This window comes from Xenopus tropicalis, chromosome 5 (genome assembly GCF_000004195.4).
Source record: "Xenopus tropicalis strain Nigerian chromosome 5, UCB_Xtro_10.0, whole genome shotgun sequence".
Taxonomy (NCBI): domain Eukaryota; kingdom Metazoa; phylum Chordata; class Amphibia; order Anura; family Pipidae; genus Xenopus; species Xenopus tropicalis.
Window position 1 is genome coordinate 78,131,045 of NC_030681.2, and position 16,041 is coordinate 78,147,085.

A 16,041-nucleotide genomic window follows, 5' to 3' on the forward strand; every position below is an offset into this window, starting at 1 on the left:
TAAGCATTCTCCAGTGATAGCGGGGCTTACTTACAAACACTTGGCAATTAAGCAAACATATGACTGGTTGCCATGGGTTACTGGACACTTTTTATAAATGAGGCCCAATACAGCTGGGAGCTGAAATGAGCAGCAGAGGCCTGGGGTTGGAAGGTCAGGCGCGTGGCGTTCTAGTGAAGAGAGCTGTAACTCTGAACAAAAACCACTTAGAAGGGACTGAATTCTACAGGGTACATAAGTCTTCCACACTTTGAAAGAAGTTCAGGTTTTAGGAGGGTTGTGAGAAAAATGATGGCAATACGGCAGAGAGGATAAGAAAGGTAGAAAATGAGTCTGTGAACTTCACTTATGCTCAAGTACCAGTCAACTGGCAACTGTGCTCTGATTTGTTCACTTATAGTTGTGCCACTAACATATTTATCACACATATAAATAATTAAACAACCAGTTACATCCCTCTCAGAACAAAAAGTTATTTTCTTTAAAAACAAAAAAAATATCTCATTGGTTACCATTTGATGATGATGTTTCCAGCATTCCCTGAGACTAGTAAGTGTACAATGATTAGTGATCTGCATATTGCTACTGGGAACTACTCTGGTATCATGGGGGGCGCAGTCCTACACCGAATGCCATCTGCATGTGTTGAATAGAATATCCTTATTAAATACATTCAAATTTCCCTTTAGGTTTTAAAGTGAAACAGTAGGGACCTAAACAGGCGAAAGAAACCCTGGTATGCTTTATCTAATGATTCTACCTATGTTCTCTATATTAAGCTTAGTATAGACATAAAGGTTTGCCACTTTGGCCACATTATGCTAATCCTGTTGTTTGCTTCCAGGCCTCAATGGACAGTCCAACATCCATAGGATTTTATAACCCATCCAAGATTTGCAGGGTTTTGACACCGTCACAATTATTGTTCTGAGAGAGGGAGGAATACTAATGCTACAAATGTCCCCCTATTCAAAGTGAATGGAAATCAGGATGATCATACCCTCTCTTGTTTAGTGACAGTACTAAAGTGCATTCCTGTAGCATTTTGTCTCCCTGCCACAAGCTATACATTGCTGGGGCGACAAAACAGTACATATCACCATAGGTGATTTGTACTGTTTAGTACACAATGGGGAGTTTCTTGGCCTGAGTATAAATACTGACCAATAAACAGCCAATCTAGTGGATTTTGGTGCAAAAATGCTTACTTGTGTATTTCTGTAATACCTGGCTGGGTATATTTTGGGCATGTTTGACAATGTTATGAAGCAAGCTCCACATCAGCCAGTAGAAGCAATCCTTGTCCAGTAGATCTAAGCAGACCTGCTCTATGGCCTGGGGGACCAGTCTGATTTGACCCAACACATGGGCAGACAAACCAGGCAGAGATGCTCCTTACTAATTGAGCTTACCTTAGCATTTATGATCAGGTTAAGATAACAAAGCTTAGCTAAGCCAAAATACACAGATGCACTGAATCATGTAAATATATTAATTCTACACAACTAATATGAAGAATATTAAGAAAATAGAATAATATTAAATGTTATGTAAAAAATAAATTTTATTATCATAAAAAGATAGTAATCTTGTTATGACAGTATCCCGTTCAATAATTTTCAAGCAAATTCCATGGATCACACAGTGTTTTCATAGATTGAAAAATTAAGGAACATTTGCAATTTTGTAGAAAGCCATTTCTATTATAAAGAATGGGGCAGTCCACCTTGAAAATAACTTATAGCTCTCTGGAAGTCTGGAAGCTAAACTAAACTGGTAGGTTGGGTCCTGTTAACTCTAGCAACTGTACAGTAGTTACCATTGCAGACTGGAGGATAATTAGAAGCGGGTCTGATCAGAAAGAAAAGTGACACAAATCTAAACAATGTAGTTTTAGCAGAATCAGCTTTCTTCTTGTTAGGGTCGCTGATCCCAGCAACCAGAGAGTACAGTAAATTACCGGCAGGAAAAGAGCAGACTATAATGGCAAACCATTCTAAAACTGAAAAATAAAAATGAAAACTGTCTGCAAGTTGCCTCAGGATATCACTGATTTAAACACACTGAAAGGGGTCCTCCACCCAAATACCATTGTATTGCATAATGAAATCAAATATCATAAGCGACTTTCCAATATACATTTACTCAAGGTTTTCAGTGCTTTTAAAGTTACGTGTAAATCACAAATTTTTCCCCATGGGTTTGGATTTCCGAGAAAACAAAACCTGTAAAAAAAATAAGAGCTGCACCAACATTTTACTTTTCTCCCTGTGGCCCACATGTCCCTTGCATAGACTCTAGCACGTTTTACTCAAATGCGTATGTACAATGGCCAATAGGCAAAGGGCTGGAGAATTATGAAAAGGCCCGTGAAGCACATTTCCACAGCCCCATGACATTTTCTCTAAAAAGGAGTATTTTACTGGGGGTGCCTAATTTCCCCCCATGAAAGTTTTACATGTCCTTTAAAAAAGTGTAACAGGAGTTAGATCTCCTCTAGGTCTTTTAATGAATTTCAATCAACTTGCTTGCAACATTGTTTCAGGAGTCAGGGCCAGGAAAGCAGAAAAAAGAGGCATATTTGGGGTCCATTTATGGAGAAGAACACAGTATGCAAAGTGCAATGAAGGCCACAATTGGCTATTCTTTTTCTCATTCTTATTCTGTCCCATAACTTAAGTTAGGGAACAACAGGAGGAGAAGGCCCAAAAGGGATCAGTCCTTACCTCCTGTCCTGTGGCAGCCACTAAGGACACATTGATGCTGTGCTTCACCCCTCACACTGGATTTTCACTTTTCACAAGGAGCAAAGCGTAACTTTCCCCTGGCTGCAAGTGCTTCTTAAGTAAGCACTAAGGGGGTGCATGCTAGTACTTACACCTCAGAGTTGAGTAAAAGATCCCTATATTACCTTTAATTACTGAACATTTTTTATTTCTGTATATTGTAAAGTTGCTTTGAATTAAGTTTTTTTTCATTATTCACTTTTTATTGGGTGGAGGACTCCATTAATTTTAAGGTAAACTGCCCCTTTAAAGATAATTTTCAAGTATCTTAAATATATTAACAGAACCAATAGAAAGTTATTATTTTTTTTTGTAAACAAGACATGCACTGCAGTTATCTAGCACACACAGTAACATTTATATAAATAACTTACAACATCATCTCTTTATATAAATACAAACTGGAAAACCAAAGTGAAGACTACACTGGAGAAGGCAGCGGTTCTAAACAGGAATGATGCCTTTTAAGCCTTTCCAGGAGCTGAAATGCCACAGGTTTGAACTCCACTTCCCAGCACGCTTTGTGATATTCTGTTAACTCTTCATTTAATCTGTTGTCCAAAGCTGTTTGCTCATCTGCAAAAAGATGGAAAACCAAAATAAATATACTAACTGTTGCCATGTTGTTGTGGCTACAAATATTTCTGCAATAAATGGAAAGCTACTAGGACAACACGGTGGAAATTGTAAGTGGATCAGCCTGCAAAACAAGCAGTAGCTCAGCCACAGCCTAGAAATGGTAAGGTAAAGGTGCCCAAAAAAGTTATAATTATGCTCTTTCCTGTGACCCACAGTCGCTCGTACCCTCCACTAAGGTTTAGAGCAGAATCGATTAGAAGGTAAAAACAGTAGGAATTCTACCCCTATGAGACAATTTAGCTCATAACACAGCTTTTGCTCAGGTGCCTTCAACAGCGCCCGAACAAAATCTTTTGTCCCACCCAATCAATGAGACGACCGATATCCAAGGCTTTTGCGATACTGGTCGCCTCGCCAATCCACCATACACGCACCAAATAATGTACGAAACCTCGTTTGGTACGATAATATTGGTGAGTGTATGGCCAGATTTAGTGCTGATAATAGACACACCGTTATAAACAGGAAGAGATGTCTAATAAATACCCAGACATTCATTGATTTATAGTGCACTAGTACTCCCTCTCCTCTACACATAAGTCTCTTTGCAGAATACATGAAAACATGTTTGATATATTTATAGGATGTTTGCTTTCTCCCACTCCTTTCTCACCTAGTAGATATGCCAGCAATTCCAGGAGAGAAACAGCCTCTTGAGCTGCAAAGCATGGCTCTGCATATTCTAGATTTTCATGAAAATTCCATAGTGCCTGGCACAACAACCCAGCCAGCTGCCAATCAGAAGAAGCAAAGTCCCGCAAACAGTCAATCATTCTGTGTTAGGAATTAAAGTAGAGACTTTTGTTAGACAAAATACAATGCATGGTGTAATAAATCATAACTGAAATCTACCAACAGATAGACTGTGTGAAGTCACACTTACATATCATAACCCACAATCCAGGAGGCTTCATGTCTGGGGTTTAAACCCAGCAACTTAAAGGGTTGCCCATAACACATAACTAGGTTAACTAGGTCATAGAAAGAGGAAGTATTGTCATAAAAGCAACCCTATAATTATAGATTGCCCTCAAATATCAGTCTTATTAGCACTTCAACTGGATAACCCTGCCCATTGCATTGGGCCCATTGCATTGGTGCTGACACAATGCCTAAGCAAAAATTTATCTTGGGGTGAGGAGGTAATATTAATATGTATATTTAGCAGGAACACAATACAGAATTAGTTACTTTGCATATACTTTAAATGAAAAGAACTGTGGGCAGCCCCTATATGTATGTTTGAAAACTCCAGGTTCCATACCTGTACTTATTTATCTTTCAGCCAGTGGGAAAAGTGTTAGGGTGCAAGAGGATGGGGAATTGCTTACATATGTATAATGCAAAAGTGCCAAGTCTGGTACTGTAATATAGCAATGGAATTAAGCTTTGAACTTCTGTTCTTGCATGATGTCAAAATGCGATCCAATATTTACATGTTGGAATCTGTGTATTTATAACCCGTCCCTCCCCCTTACTAATTTCTATAAAAAAGTGAAAAAAATAGTGGTTTAAAAGTGGTAAAATAACAGTAACAAATCTATGATCCAAAAAATTTAAAAATATATATATACAGTATATATACAATATATATATATATATATATATATATTTTTTTTTTTTTTTGTCTAATAGATTTTTATTACTCTAATATGCCCTTTTATTTAATGCCCTTAAATAAAGGGTAGTATGTCCCTACAATAAAAAGGCAAGATATAAATTCTGTTTGCTGATGTATTGCTTGGTTTAAATGAACTGGAATTAGACTTACTGGCCTGACTTACAGATTGCCTGCAGTGCTCGGTATTTTGAGCCTGCAGTGTCGTGTTATTAGTGGCTTTAGCACCAGATATTTATTGTATTCCTCAATAACTGCTGCTAAGATTGCCTAACAGTAGCATTGCTCAGGCCATAGTCCCAGAGACAACAACGCACTGTAAGCAGTGTTTTTAACCAGTTCATATATGAGGGCCAGTATCCAACTCAGATGCTTTACCAGAAAAGGAAAAGAAACCATGAAATAAAATCTACTGAAAAGCTATTAAACAAACAATACGGGGGATATGGTGGCGGTCTCTGGGCGCCCTAAACAGAAATCAGCGCTAAAGGACTTATTCACCTCAAAGACAGAGAATATTAATTGAAATATAGGACAATCTCAGTGACAGTACACACTTTATTATCATAACTAATATTTATTTTACCTTCCCCATATATGAGACAGCTTGAAGGGTAGTGCAAAACATTACAGTTATACAAATGCTGACATGGCTCTCACAGAATCAATTAGAATGTTTCATATTTGATACAATGCCATGATAGAGCAGCTGCGGTTTCAGCCGTGTGTGTGGTAGTAAAGGAGCCCACTCACCAATTATTAAATTGGCAAGCAGGCAGTGTGAGACTCGCTCACAGAGGGTATGTTGCTACAGTACAGATATTGGATCCCTTAACCGGAAACCCATCATCCAGAAAGTTCCGAATTAAGGAAAGGCCATCTCCCATAGACTCCATTATAAGCAAATAATTTAAATTTTTAAAAATAATTTCCTTTTTCTCTGTAATAATAAAACAGTACCTTCTACTTGATCCCAACTAAGATATAATTAATCCTTATTGGAGCCAAAACAATCCTATTGGGTATAAAAAAAAATTGTTATTAGGCTTAAGGTAGGAGATACAAATTATGGAAAGATCCCTTATCCAGAAAACCCCAGGTCCCGAGCATTCTGGGGTAGTCTCGCTATATATAATGTATAATATATATTATGGGCCCCAATACTGAACTGTAATTTTTAGGGGAAATTGTGTATGTGTTTGCTTGCATGCATTTGTTTGTATTTAGTAATAGCTTTATACAGTAGGCCATCAGGGCTTTCATATACAGTTTTGTTGAGTAAGGCACAGACAGATAGACCCAAGGTAATGCAATGTCAAGAATCAAACAGCATAAATCACCGGTCACAGCTGCTTGACTCCTTCTCTCTCTGACTATGAAGACCCCAAAGAGGTGCCTACTGGGCATGCTCACAGCCTCCTCCAATTAAAAACAATTGGGCATGCAGTAGGCAGGTCTTTGAGGTCATTATAGTCTAGAGAGCTTCATGCTATACAAGGAACTCAGTAAGAGAGCTGCTGTTCAGAGAACAGGTGTGTTTTTCTGGGGGCTGTATGGAGTAAGTTTAACCCTTTCACTGCCAGCTGTTTTGGTCAAAGCAGAACTTGTATTGCCAGACAGTTTTTAAACATTTTTGCACTGTTTAACTTTAGGGGCCTTTCCACAGGGGGACTTTTAAAAACAATATATAGATTTTTTCAGGACAACCTAAGCTTTCAAAATATGGTATTTTTGTGTAATTCCAATTCTGTAACAAGATATAGGCTTCAAAATGTCTAAAAATGAAAAAAAAAAAATCAAATTTTCCATAATATAAACACAAATACCAGAAACAAAAATTATTTTATGCACGGAAATACAACTGATTTGGAAAGTCCTATGTCTCCTGAACGTGCAAATACCAAATATATATAGTTTTATGGAGATTTCTCACTTGTATAGGTCAGAAACTCCCAGCAGTACACTAGCAAATTTCCAAAGGCCAAAAATTCAACTAACAGAAGGTTTAAGAACAGATTATGGGGAATCCAGAGTAGGCACAACTGTCTTTCTACTCTAAACTATCAAACCGCAATGCTTTCCTAAATTTATAGGTTTTTATCAAAATTTGTGAAATTTTTAAAAGATCTTCCAGCTTCCAGTCTATGGTTAACCAAATAAAACACTCTAAATATGAATGCCACTGAATAGTTTGGTGCCCAATATGTATAGGTTTACCTAAGTATGTGGCATGTAGGGGCCCCAATGTGAACATACCCCCATATGATCTATCATTTTTGTCATTTCAGCTCCAGCAAAATCAACACATTTACATCATTATATGTGGGATAAAGCTAGTAAAAAGTATGCTCACCCCAGAAAGTCATATATTTTTCCCCCGAATCTAAAATGGATAACCATGTCTTTCTACTCCAAAGTACCAAGCCGCAAAGCTTTTCTAAATTTAGCAATTTTGATGACATTTCCAAAAATCCCCTCAAAGCTTCTACTTTGCAGCATCTTATCTCCCACATAGCTTTAGGTACCAAGATAAAACACCCTAAATATGAATGCCAGGGGTCCACTGAACAGTTTGATGCCCAATATGTATAGGTTTACCTAAATATGTAGCATGTAGGGGCCCCAATGTGATACATTTACATCTTTTATGTGGGATAATGTTACAAAAAAGTACACTCACCCCAGAAAGTCATATATTTTTGGAAATAATGGGTACACATTTCTTTTTACTCCAAAGTACCAAGCCGCAAGGCTTTCCCAAGTTTGTTGATTTTTATGACATTTCAGAAAATTGCATACAAATGTTGCAATTTGCTGCATTTATCTCTCACAATTTCTTGGAGCTAAAGGCACATCACCCCAAATAGGAACACCTAAGGTCTACTGAACAGTTTGATGCCCAATATGCATAGATATACCAAAATCTGTGGTATATACTGACCCCAAAATGAAAATAGCCCATAAGGATTTCTCATCTGCCAACACAGCTTTTGCACACAGAGCCCCCTGTCAGCGTATTATGTGCCGTAACACCCAATAGCTATACAGAAAAACCCAGAAAACCACAAAAATTGGGCAAATCAGTAAAACAACAAAATAAGTCACACAACAGCGTAATTAGTGGTCAGAATATCTGATCCAATAATCACGCTGTCAAAATAAACGAAAAGAAACTAAAAACAAAAATGTAAAATGAGAAAAATTTAAAAAAGTGTTTAAGTATACATGTGAGTACACATGTAAAAATTGTGAGACAGTGTGTAAGTGTCTATATAAGTGTATATAACTGCAAAATGAAAAAAAACCCAAAAAACTGCTAAATTGTGTGCTGTATGTGTGTAAGTGTATGTAAGTGTGTATAAATGCAAAAAAAAATCACCCTTACCTGTCCTGAAGCTTGCCTTGTCCTTGGTGCTGCAGTCCTGGTCCTCCATTCTGCAGGAAGTCAGTGGGAGGACCAAGCATCTGCTGCTTGGAGGTTGGTCCTGCGACGATCGGTGTCGCAGGACTGTCATGACAGCCCCCCCGGCTCGTTACCCAGGGTGCTGTCATCGCTAAGAACTCTCTGCAGAAGCAGCACATGCCGCCTCTGGCAGATAAAGATTCTCTCTGCAAACGACGTATGGCGCCGTACGTTGTTGGCAGTCAAAAAAAAAAAAACATGTTTACTTATTCTTTAAGAAAGGCAGATATACATAATATGCACAGCCATTATAAAGAGATAGGTATAAGCAGGTTTTGGTTTTGCTGTGAAAGAAGAATAGAGACTATGGGGCCCATTTATGAGTGAAAGTACAACTTTGGGCAGAAGTTGTCTTGCTTTTTACCTATACTGCTGTGTTTTTCCCATAATTCCAGTGTAATTTCTGTGGGGGGAGGTAGCTTGGCTCAACTGTTTATCCGATGCATTAAACTGCTCACAATTATGCTTGCGCTATGATGCAAACCGCTCACAATTTACTGAAAACTTTCTATGTAGGGATGTCATCATTTCCAGCACCCAGCATCAAAATGACATCTGTGATTTTTAAGATACATGTGGGCTGTATCTACTGACATAGGCCCCTGGAGTGGCAGTATCTCTAGGGTTCCCTTTCGTCAATAGGTGCTGGAAGATGAATTGGAGATGGCCTAAATAGAAAGATAAGTAATAAAAAGTAACAATAACAGTTGAACAGAGCAACAGTTGCTTGGCTGGCTTGGTCAGAAGGAAAGAAAAGGAAGAAAAGGCAAATAATTAAAAAACTCTAAAAATAAAGACTAATGGAAAAGTTGATAAGAAAAGACCAATGTTTAACATACTAATCATGAACTTATTAATGTTGAACTAGCACTTTCAAGGATATAATATTACAAACAAAACCTAAGCTGCAGCCTTTGTTAGGCTCCAAGATAGGGAACAACTCACTTAACAGAGGGCTTATCTGTTATCTGTTGACAGGTAATATGTTTTGCTAGCTTCTAATTTGTTTTGCAGAGCCGGGCCATAATCTTTGTGTGCCCAAGGTAGGGCCCCAGCTGTCAGCACCCCCACCCCACTCGCCACCTTCTACACACCCCTCTCAGACTGCTACCAAGACAGCAACCACTGTGCTACACCCGTACCACCAACCTCTCCCCTCGCTCCACTCTGCTGCAACCAATCCCACCTGCTCGCTTGTCTGTTGACTGCACAGGGCTGGAGTTAGAAGGGCAGCAGAGTTACATAATGTGCCTAATGTCCTAGTGCAACCCCCCCCCCCCCCCCCACACTTATGCGCCCTAGCTAAGTGCCTCTTCCACTGGGCATAGTTCTGGCTCTGCTGCAAACGGTGACTAGGCAGAAACAGGAAGTGCAAAAAATACCAAAAATATAGCTATTTTGTAATGGAAATAGTCTCTTAACTGTGCTGACTCCTGCTTCATAATTAGTTTTTTGGTAAAAAATGTCAGCAATTTTAGATGAAATGGAGATTACAGAAGGAAGGTAGACTGAAGGTAGACTGCTTGTGTTTGTTACACTGTAAATGTGTGGAAAAGGACTTTGCAATCTTAGATGTATTTTTAGACAGAGGAAAACATATGGAGGCTGTACACAAATAGCGCATCTTAACATAGTTACAGTGGCAAGTAAAAGAGGAACTAATATGAGGCAAAAGGGGAAACTGCAACATGTTTTGAGGACATTTTCAGAAAGCAGTTTTACCACAGGCAGTAATTAGTTATGTGTTACTTAAAGGGGCATTATCATCAAAATGTAACATCTGTCCCTGCAATCAGTGTGTAATGCTAAATAAATCAATGTAGTTCATCTCCTTTCTTTAGCCCACAAAGCGACCATGCTGCCATGCTTTAAACAAAGAATTATTGCAGATCATGGATTTATAAAATCCACTGTTTGCATCATTGCAGCATTATGAATTGATATATTTTATTAAAATACAGGTATTGGATCCATTATCCAGAAACCCATTACCCAGAAAGCTCTGAATAAAAGGAAGGCCATCTCCCATAACTGAAATTTTTAATAATGATTTCCCTTTTCTCTGTAATAATAAAACAGTACCTTGTACTTGATCTTAGATATAATTAATCCCTATTGGAGGCAAAATAATCCAATTGGGTTTAATGAATGTTTAAATTATTTGGTATGGTATGAAGATTTAAACGACAGAAAGATGGTTTATCCAGGAAACCCCAAGTCCCATACCTGTATATACTGTATTTTGGTGTTCCATTCCTTACCCAGGTGGACCTGTTACCTAAAGGTCCCCATAAACGGGCCGACTATAGCTGCCGATATTGGTCCCGTAGGTGGAGATATCGGGTAAAGATCCGCTCGCTTGGCGACATCGCCAAGCGAGCGGATCTTATAGTGTATGGGGACCTTAAGTTATACATTGATATTTACTTAAAAACAAAAAAGCAAAATAACTCTAAATTACACTCCCAGTAGTACACCATGTATATATTTAGTTCATATCTTACTTTTCAACTGCACCTTCTTCTTGCAACAAGACTCTGTTACTGTGCTCCGCAGTCAGGTTAATCAGGACACCACAGGCAGAGAAGCAGACCTCCTGGTGTTTAGAATCCAGCAGTGCAACAAAGAACTTGTAAACTAGGGTAAAAAAGCAAAAAATGCATATTTAACTGGACTGTTCAGAAAGCTTTCTGTGTTTAATCTTTGTTACAATGTTAAACCATAACCCAACCAGGCCCGTACTGGCAATCTGTAGATTCTGGCAAATGCCAGAGGGCTGTAAGATGCCATAGGCCACTGCTGTCCAGCGTCTGTGGTACAGAGGGCCGGAATTTTTGTTACCTGGTGGCGGAGGGCCAATAATGAAAGCCAGGTTTGACCAATCCTCTTTTTTTAAACCACACCTATGTTATCACAGGAACTTTTAAAACCATATCTGCATTATTGGTGGTAGCATACCCAAAAAAGCAAAAAGTTGGTGCTCACTGCAGTGATATCACCGATCACTGATATATGAAAAAGGTTCATGAAGACACACCCTTAAATACCACCTTAGATACCATATAATAACTATTTCCAAATGCTAACCACCACCTCTGTGTACTTGAAATTCCTGGGCCCATTATGAATCTCAGTCCAAACCTAAACCCAGTTTAGTCAAGTTGTTCTGGAAGTGTAAAGGGTAAGTATGGGTCCGTGTTCTTCCCAAGCAGGTTTTAAATCCTGTGCAAACAAGTTGTTGTATTATATGAGAAGAAAGAAAATTGGTATTGCTTCATTGGAAATCTGGCTTGGTTCGACTTGAAAAACTGTGTTTAGCATGATAAAAAAAATACTGATTTTAAGCAACTTTCCAATATACTGTATATTGATTACAAATTTTCAATGATATTAAATGTATTTATAAATGTAATGTTCAGGCCAGCAAAGTTCTCACATCTCAGCAAACCAGTTCTGCATGAATGCCATTTTGTCAATTATCAAACAAAATGAAAAAGCCTTCCTAAACTTTTGCTATAAAGGCATTGTACTCTTCTAGAGACAGTTTCGATCTTTGCAGTGAATGCTGAGGACATGTGCCTTACATACTACATTTAGCACTCAAACTTGAGTTTGTGTGGCTGCAGGTGGTCAGTGACAACCTAGCACGTTGGTAATGCAGCATCATATGATGAAAACCACTGAGCTCTGTAGTACCCCCAATTCTTGTACCAATATTTCTCATTGGATATTACATAACTGTGTGCTTTACTATATGCCCGAGTAAGTCATGTGTAGTGTTTTCTGCTACCTAGAAGGGGTTGTAATTGACATCAATATAAGTCCATGAAGAACAATTAGTGCACCAGCCAGCCTAAAACATAAAATATCACTGCAATGTGACAAGTAGTGAACAATGTTCAATGCAGCAGATAAGGACATCTGTGGGTGTGCAACATATACCACCCCAAAAGAGTCTATTTCCTTAGCATGCAAAGGCCTTCTTTATAGCATGTGGGAGGGTGCTAGCACACCCTACATCCCTGGTATATTACTGAATCAAGAGTTCATTTAATTACATACACTGTGAATATGTTGTACATTGTTTGACAGCCTTACATCTTATGTACTAATTGTTCTCTGGATGCATATTTGTGAAACCATATGCTGCAGGCTGCTTGATGTGCCCAAGCTTATCCATGGACTTTTATTAAAATTGACTGTTTGTGGGGCTTTTCTGTGGTTTTACAGGGGATTATGGTTCTCCCTAGATAAGATTTCTGAGTGGACTGAAATGCTGGTTTGTTTAGTTGTACATGCCCTTCACAATACAATCTGCTGTTGGTTTTGCTGTTCCACTTGATTCATACCCTTGCTGTTGGGGTACCAGTTGCACCTCTTATGGTTATGGGGTAACAGTCTGTAGAGTCCCTACCTAACCCAATGGAACTCAGAAAATTAATATCATGTTCTGTAAATCATTGTCTTCATTGTATGCTACCCCTGGGTGAGGAAAGGGGTTTGGAACATACATATACAATATAATACATAGAGCTGAAAGTCACAATGCTGGCTGCACAGGAAATTAAATGCAGAAGCGATGTACTGTATAAATGTGTATTTTTATTTATATAGCACTGCTTGTATTTTACAGTACAGTATAGTGTACTCAGGGAGGTCAGAAATAAGGGGAAGAACATACGAAGAGAAAGTGGCAAAGCTAAATGGGAAAAAAGGAAGATGGGGTGAGCAGAGAAAAAGTGGGGAAGTGTGAGAGTATAAATAGAAGGAGGGCTGAATATGTAGAGCTAAACTGGAAAGAAGTAAGGTGAAAACAGAAGACAAGGAAAGGAATGAGACCAAGCAATAAGTGAAGAGAGAGAAAAGGATAAACAGAAAATGACAGCTCTGAATAGAAAGAATGGGGAGTACAAAAAAAATAAAAACAAAAGTGAAAATGGACAAGGGAAAGGAGGAGAACAGGCAGGAGAAAAAAAGCATGTGAAATTTTACCTTTGTGCACACCACTCACTGTAATATGTAGCTTGCATTACAGATATCCTTATATACGTTAAAAGAACAGTAACACCAAAAAATGAAAGTAATTAAAATATTTTGTACTGTTGTCTGCTCTGGTAAAAGTTGTTTACTTCAGAAACTATAGTTTATATCTGTTATATATTTTTTATTATTTGTGGTTTTTAAATTTTTTAGTGTTTTGTTCAGCAGCTCTCGAGTTTGGAATTTCAGCAGCTATCTGGTAGCTAGGGTCCAATTTAACCTACCAACCAGGCGGTTTGAAAGAGAGGGATATGAATAGATGAGGGCCTAAATAGAAAGATAAGGAATAAAAAGTAACAATAAAATTGTAGCCTCACAGAGTAATTGTTTTTTGGCTGCTGGGCTCAGTGACTCCCATTTGAAAGCTGGAAGGAGAATGAAGTGGAAGGCAAATAATTAAAAAACTCTAAAAGATAAAAATAAAGACCAGTGGCTTAGAATATGTCATTCTAAAAAAAACCTGAAGCTGAACCACTCCTTTAAATTGATATAGGGCTAAAGGGCAAGGGATAAGCTCTGTAAACGTAGTAATATAGTTGATCCAGAGGAAGGCAAAAAAACCCCATCTGAAGCCTCTCTAGTTTGCCAAAGAGGGGAAAAATTCCTTCCTGACTCCAAGATGGCAATCGGACCAGTCCCTGGATCAACTTGTATTAAGAGCCAAGAGTCCCATAACCCTGTATTCCCTCACTTGCTAAGAAGCCATTCAGCCCCTTCTTGAAGCTATATAATGTATCAGCCAGCACAACTGATTCGGGGAGAGAATTCCACAGCTCTCACTGTAAAAAACCCTTTCCGAATATTAAGATTGAACCTCCCTTCTTCTAATCAGAATGGGTGCCCTCATCTCTGCTGGAAAGGACCTTCTGGTAAATAAAGCATTAGAGAGATTATTATATGATCCCCTTATATATTTATAAATACTTATAATATCCCCCCTCTCCAATATTAACAACCCAAAATTGGCCAATCTTTCTTCATAACTGAGACTTTCCATGCTTTTAGAAAATATAAATTAATGGCACTCAAATTACAAATACCACAATTTTTTATTTGGTGCAATTTCAGCCCAAAAAATTACCACCCATATAGGGTAACAAAATCAGTACATTATAAGCATATATGGGCTTGCACACAAAAAAACACCAATAGCACAGTGGTGGTAATAAAATTCATTGTTCTTTATGTAGCACTTTAAAAAAGATTACATTTATCCATTCTAATCAATGTAAATACAGACACTTATACATAGCCATAAAGTATCTTATATACCACAAAGTTGTGCACAATGAGGAAAAAGATAAAGCAGGATAGCGTATACACTTGCCAAAATGAGAATAACTCCAAGGTTTTGGCAGAAAGCCTTTCTCAAGGGGATTGGGAATAATAATAATTCTATGCGTTTGCTTATCCCTATGATGATTTGTAGTTTTCCAGAAATCCTTGCTGTTGGCACACAGAAAGGCTTTTAAGATACTTAGGGAACAGACCGTTGATCATATTTTGGTATCTGGTTGTTCTGTCCAGTTGGTGAACAACTAAATTAATGGTCAGTGGTCAGTTTGGCAACTCCTTGTGTTGAATATCTGGGTTCCAGGGGGCATGAGAACTAATAACTCCATTGACTTGTGTATGGTGTCATCGGGTGACTGGAAATGTACCCTTTTTTAATATCAAGCATATTTTAATTGGATATTTAACATATTTAGCCCAATACATGTAGCACACAATCTTATGAAATTATACAACTTATACTGCAGAGAATAATATGTTCCTTTTCACAACATCAGTAATAGGCAGAACAAACTGCTCCTTTTCCACACTGAGCCAGGCTGTACTGTTTTCACCACTCCCCTACATTCGTTCATTTTCTCTATACAAGGCACAGCCTGGCACAATCATAGTTTAAATTGGATGGGCAAAGGCATTAAATGATTTGGGGATGGCAAAGCACTATTAAAGCAAGAAACATATACAGTATATTGGTACTTGCCATTATTAAACAAAGGAGAGCAATGTAGGCTGGAAAAGGTTCTCTTATTTCCTGTTGTCAGGGCAGTATCCACCAATATACATGTGTCCAACATAAACACAGTAATTGAGGCTTATATTGAAAATGTGTTCTGCCTATTTTTTTTATTTAAAAAATTCCTTATTTCTGAATTATAAAAAAACATAATTGTTTTGTTTTTACCTGTACTTCTTTCCCCTGTAGTAAGGGTAGTGTGTTAAAATAGTGATAATGAAACCTGTATAAGTAAACCCCTGCAGCTGCAGCCAGTGTCAGGATTTTAGATAAGGAGGAGATCATTATACAAAGGGCTTATCAATGGACTGGCATTTAATTAAACTACCTTCCTTCCCCAAGAGCTGTTCGTAAGAAGAATAGGAACAAAAGTTAGAAAGTGAAACTACTTTCAGTTTCAGGGTTTGCCCTGTGTAATGTATGAAATCACAAAAATCAGAGATGTTTCATAATTAAAATAAAAGGGTAA

The 16,041-nt window shown here is 38.0% G+C and overlaps 1 protein-coding gene across 1 annotated transcript in view; it reads right to left on the reverse strand.

Moving 5' to 3' along the window:
* Positions 1 to 1,546: 1,546 nt before the first annotated feature.
* Positions 1,547 to 16,041, reverse strand: part of armc2 (armadillo repeat containing 2) — a 61,108-nt gene continuing 46,613 nt past the window's right edge. Inside the window, exons 16-18 of the mRNA XM_002940547.5 lie at positions 11,011 to 11,143; positions 4,039 to 4,199; positions 1,547 to 3,362 (exon numbers count right to left, since the gene is read on the reverse strand). Coding sequence (XP_002940593.2) covers positions 3,208 to 3,362; positions 4,039 to 4,199; positions 11,011 to 11,143 — 449 coding nt within the window. The 3' untranslated portion in view covers positions 1,547 to 3,207. The remainder of the gene's footprint in view (positions 3,363 to 4,038; positions 4,200 to 11,010; positions 11,144 to 16,041) is intronic.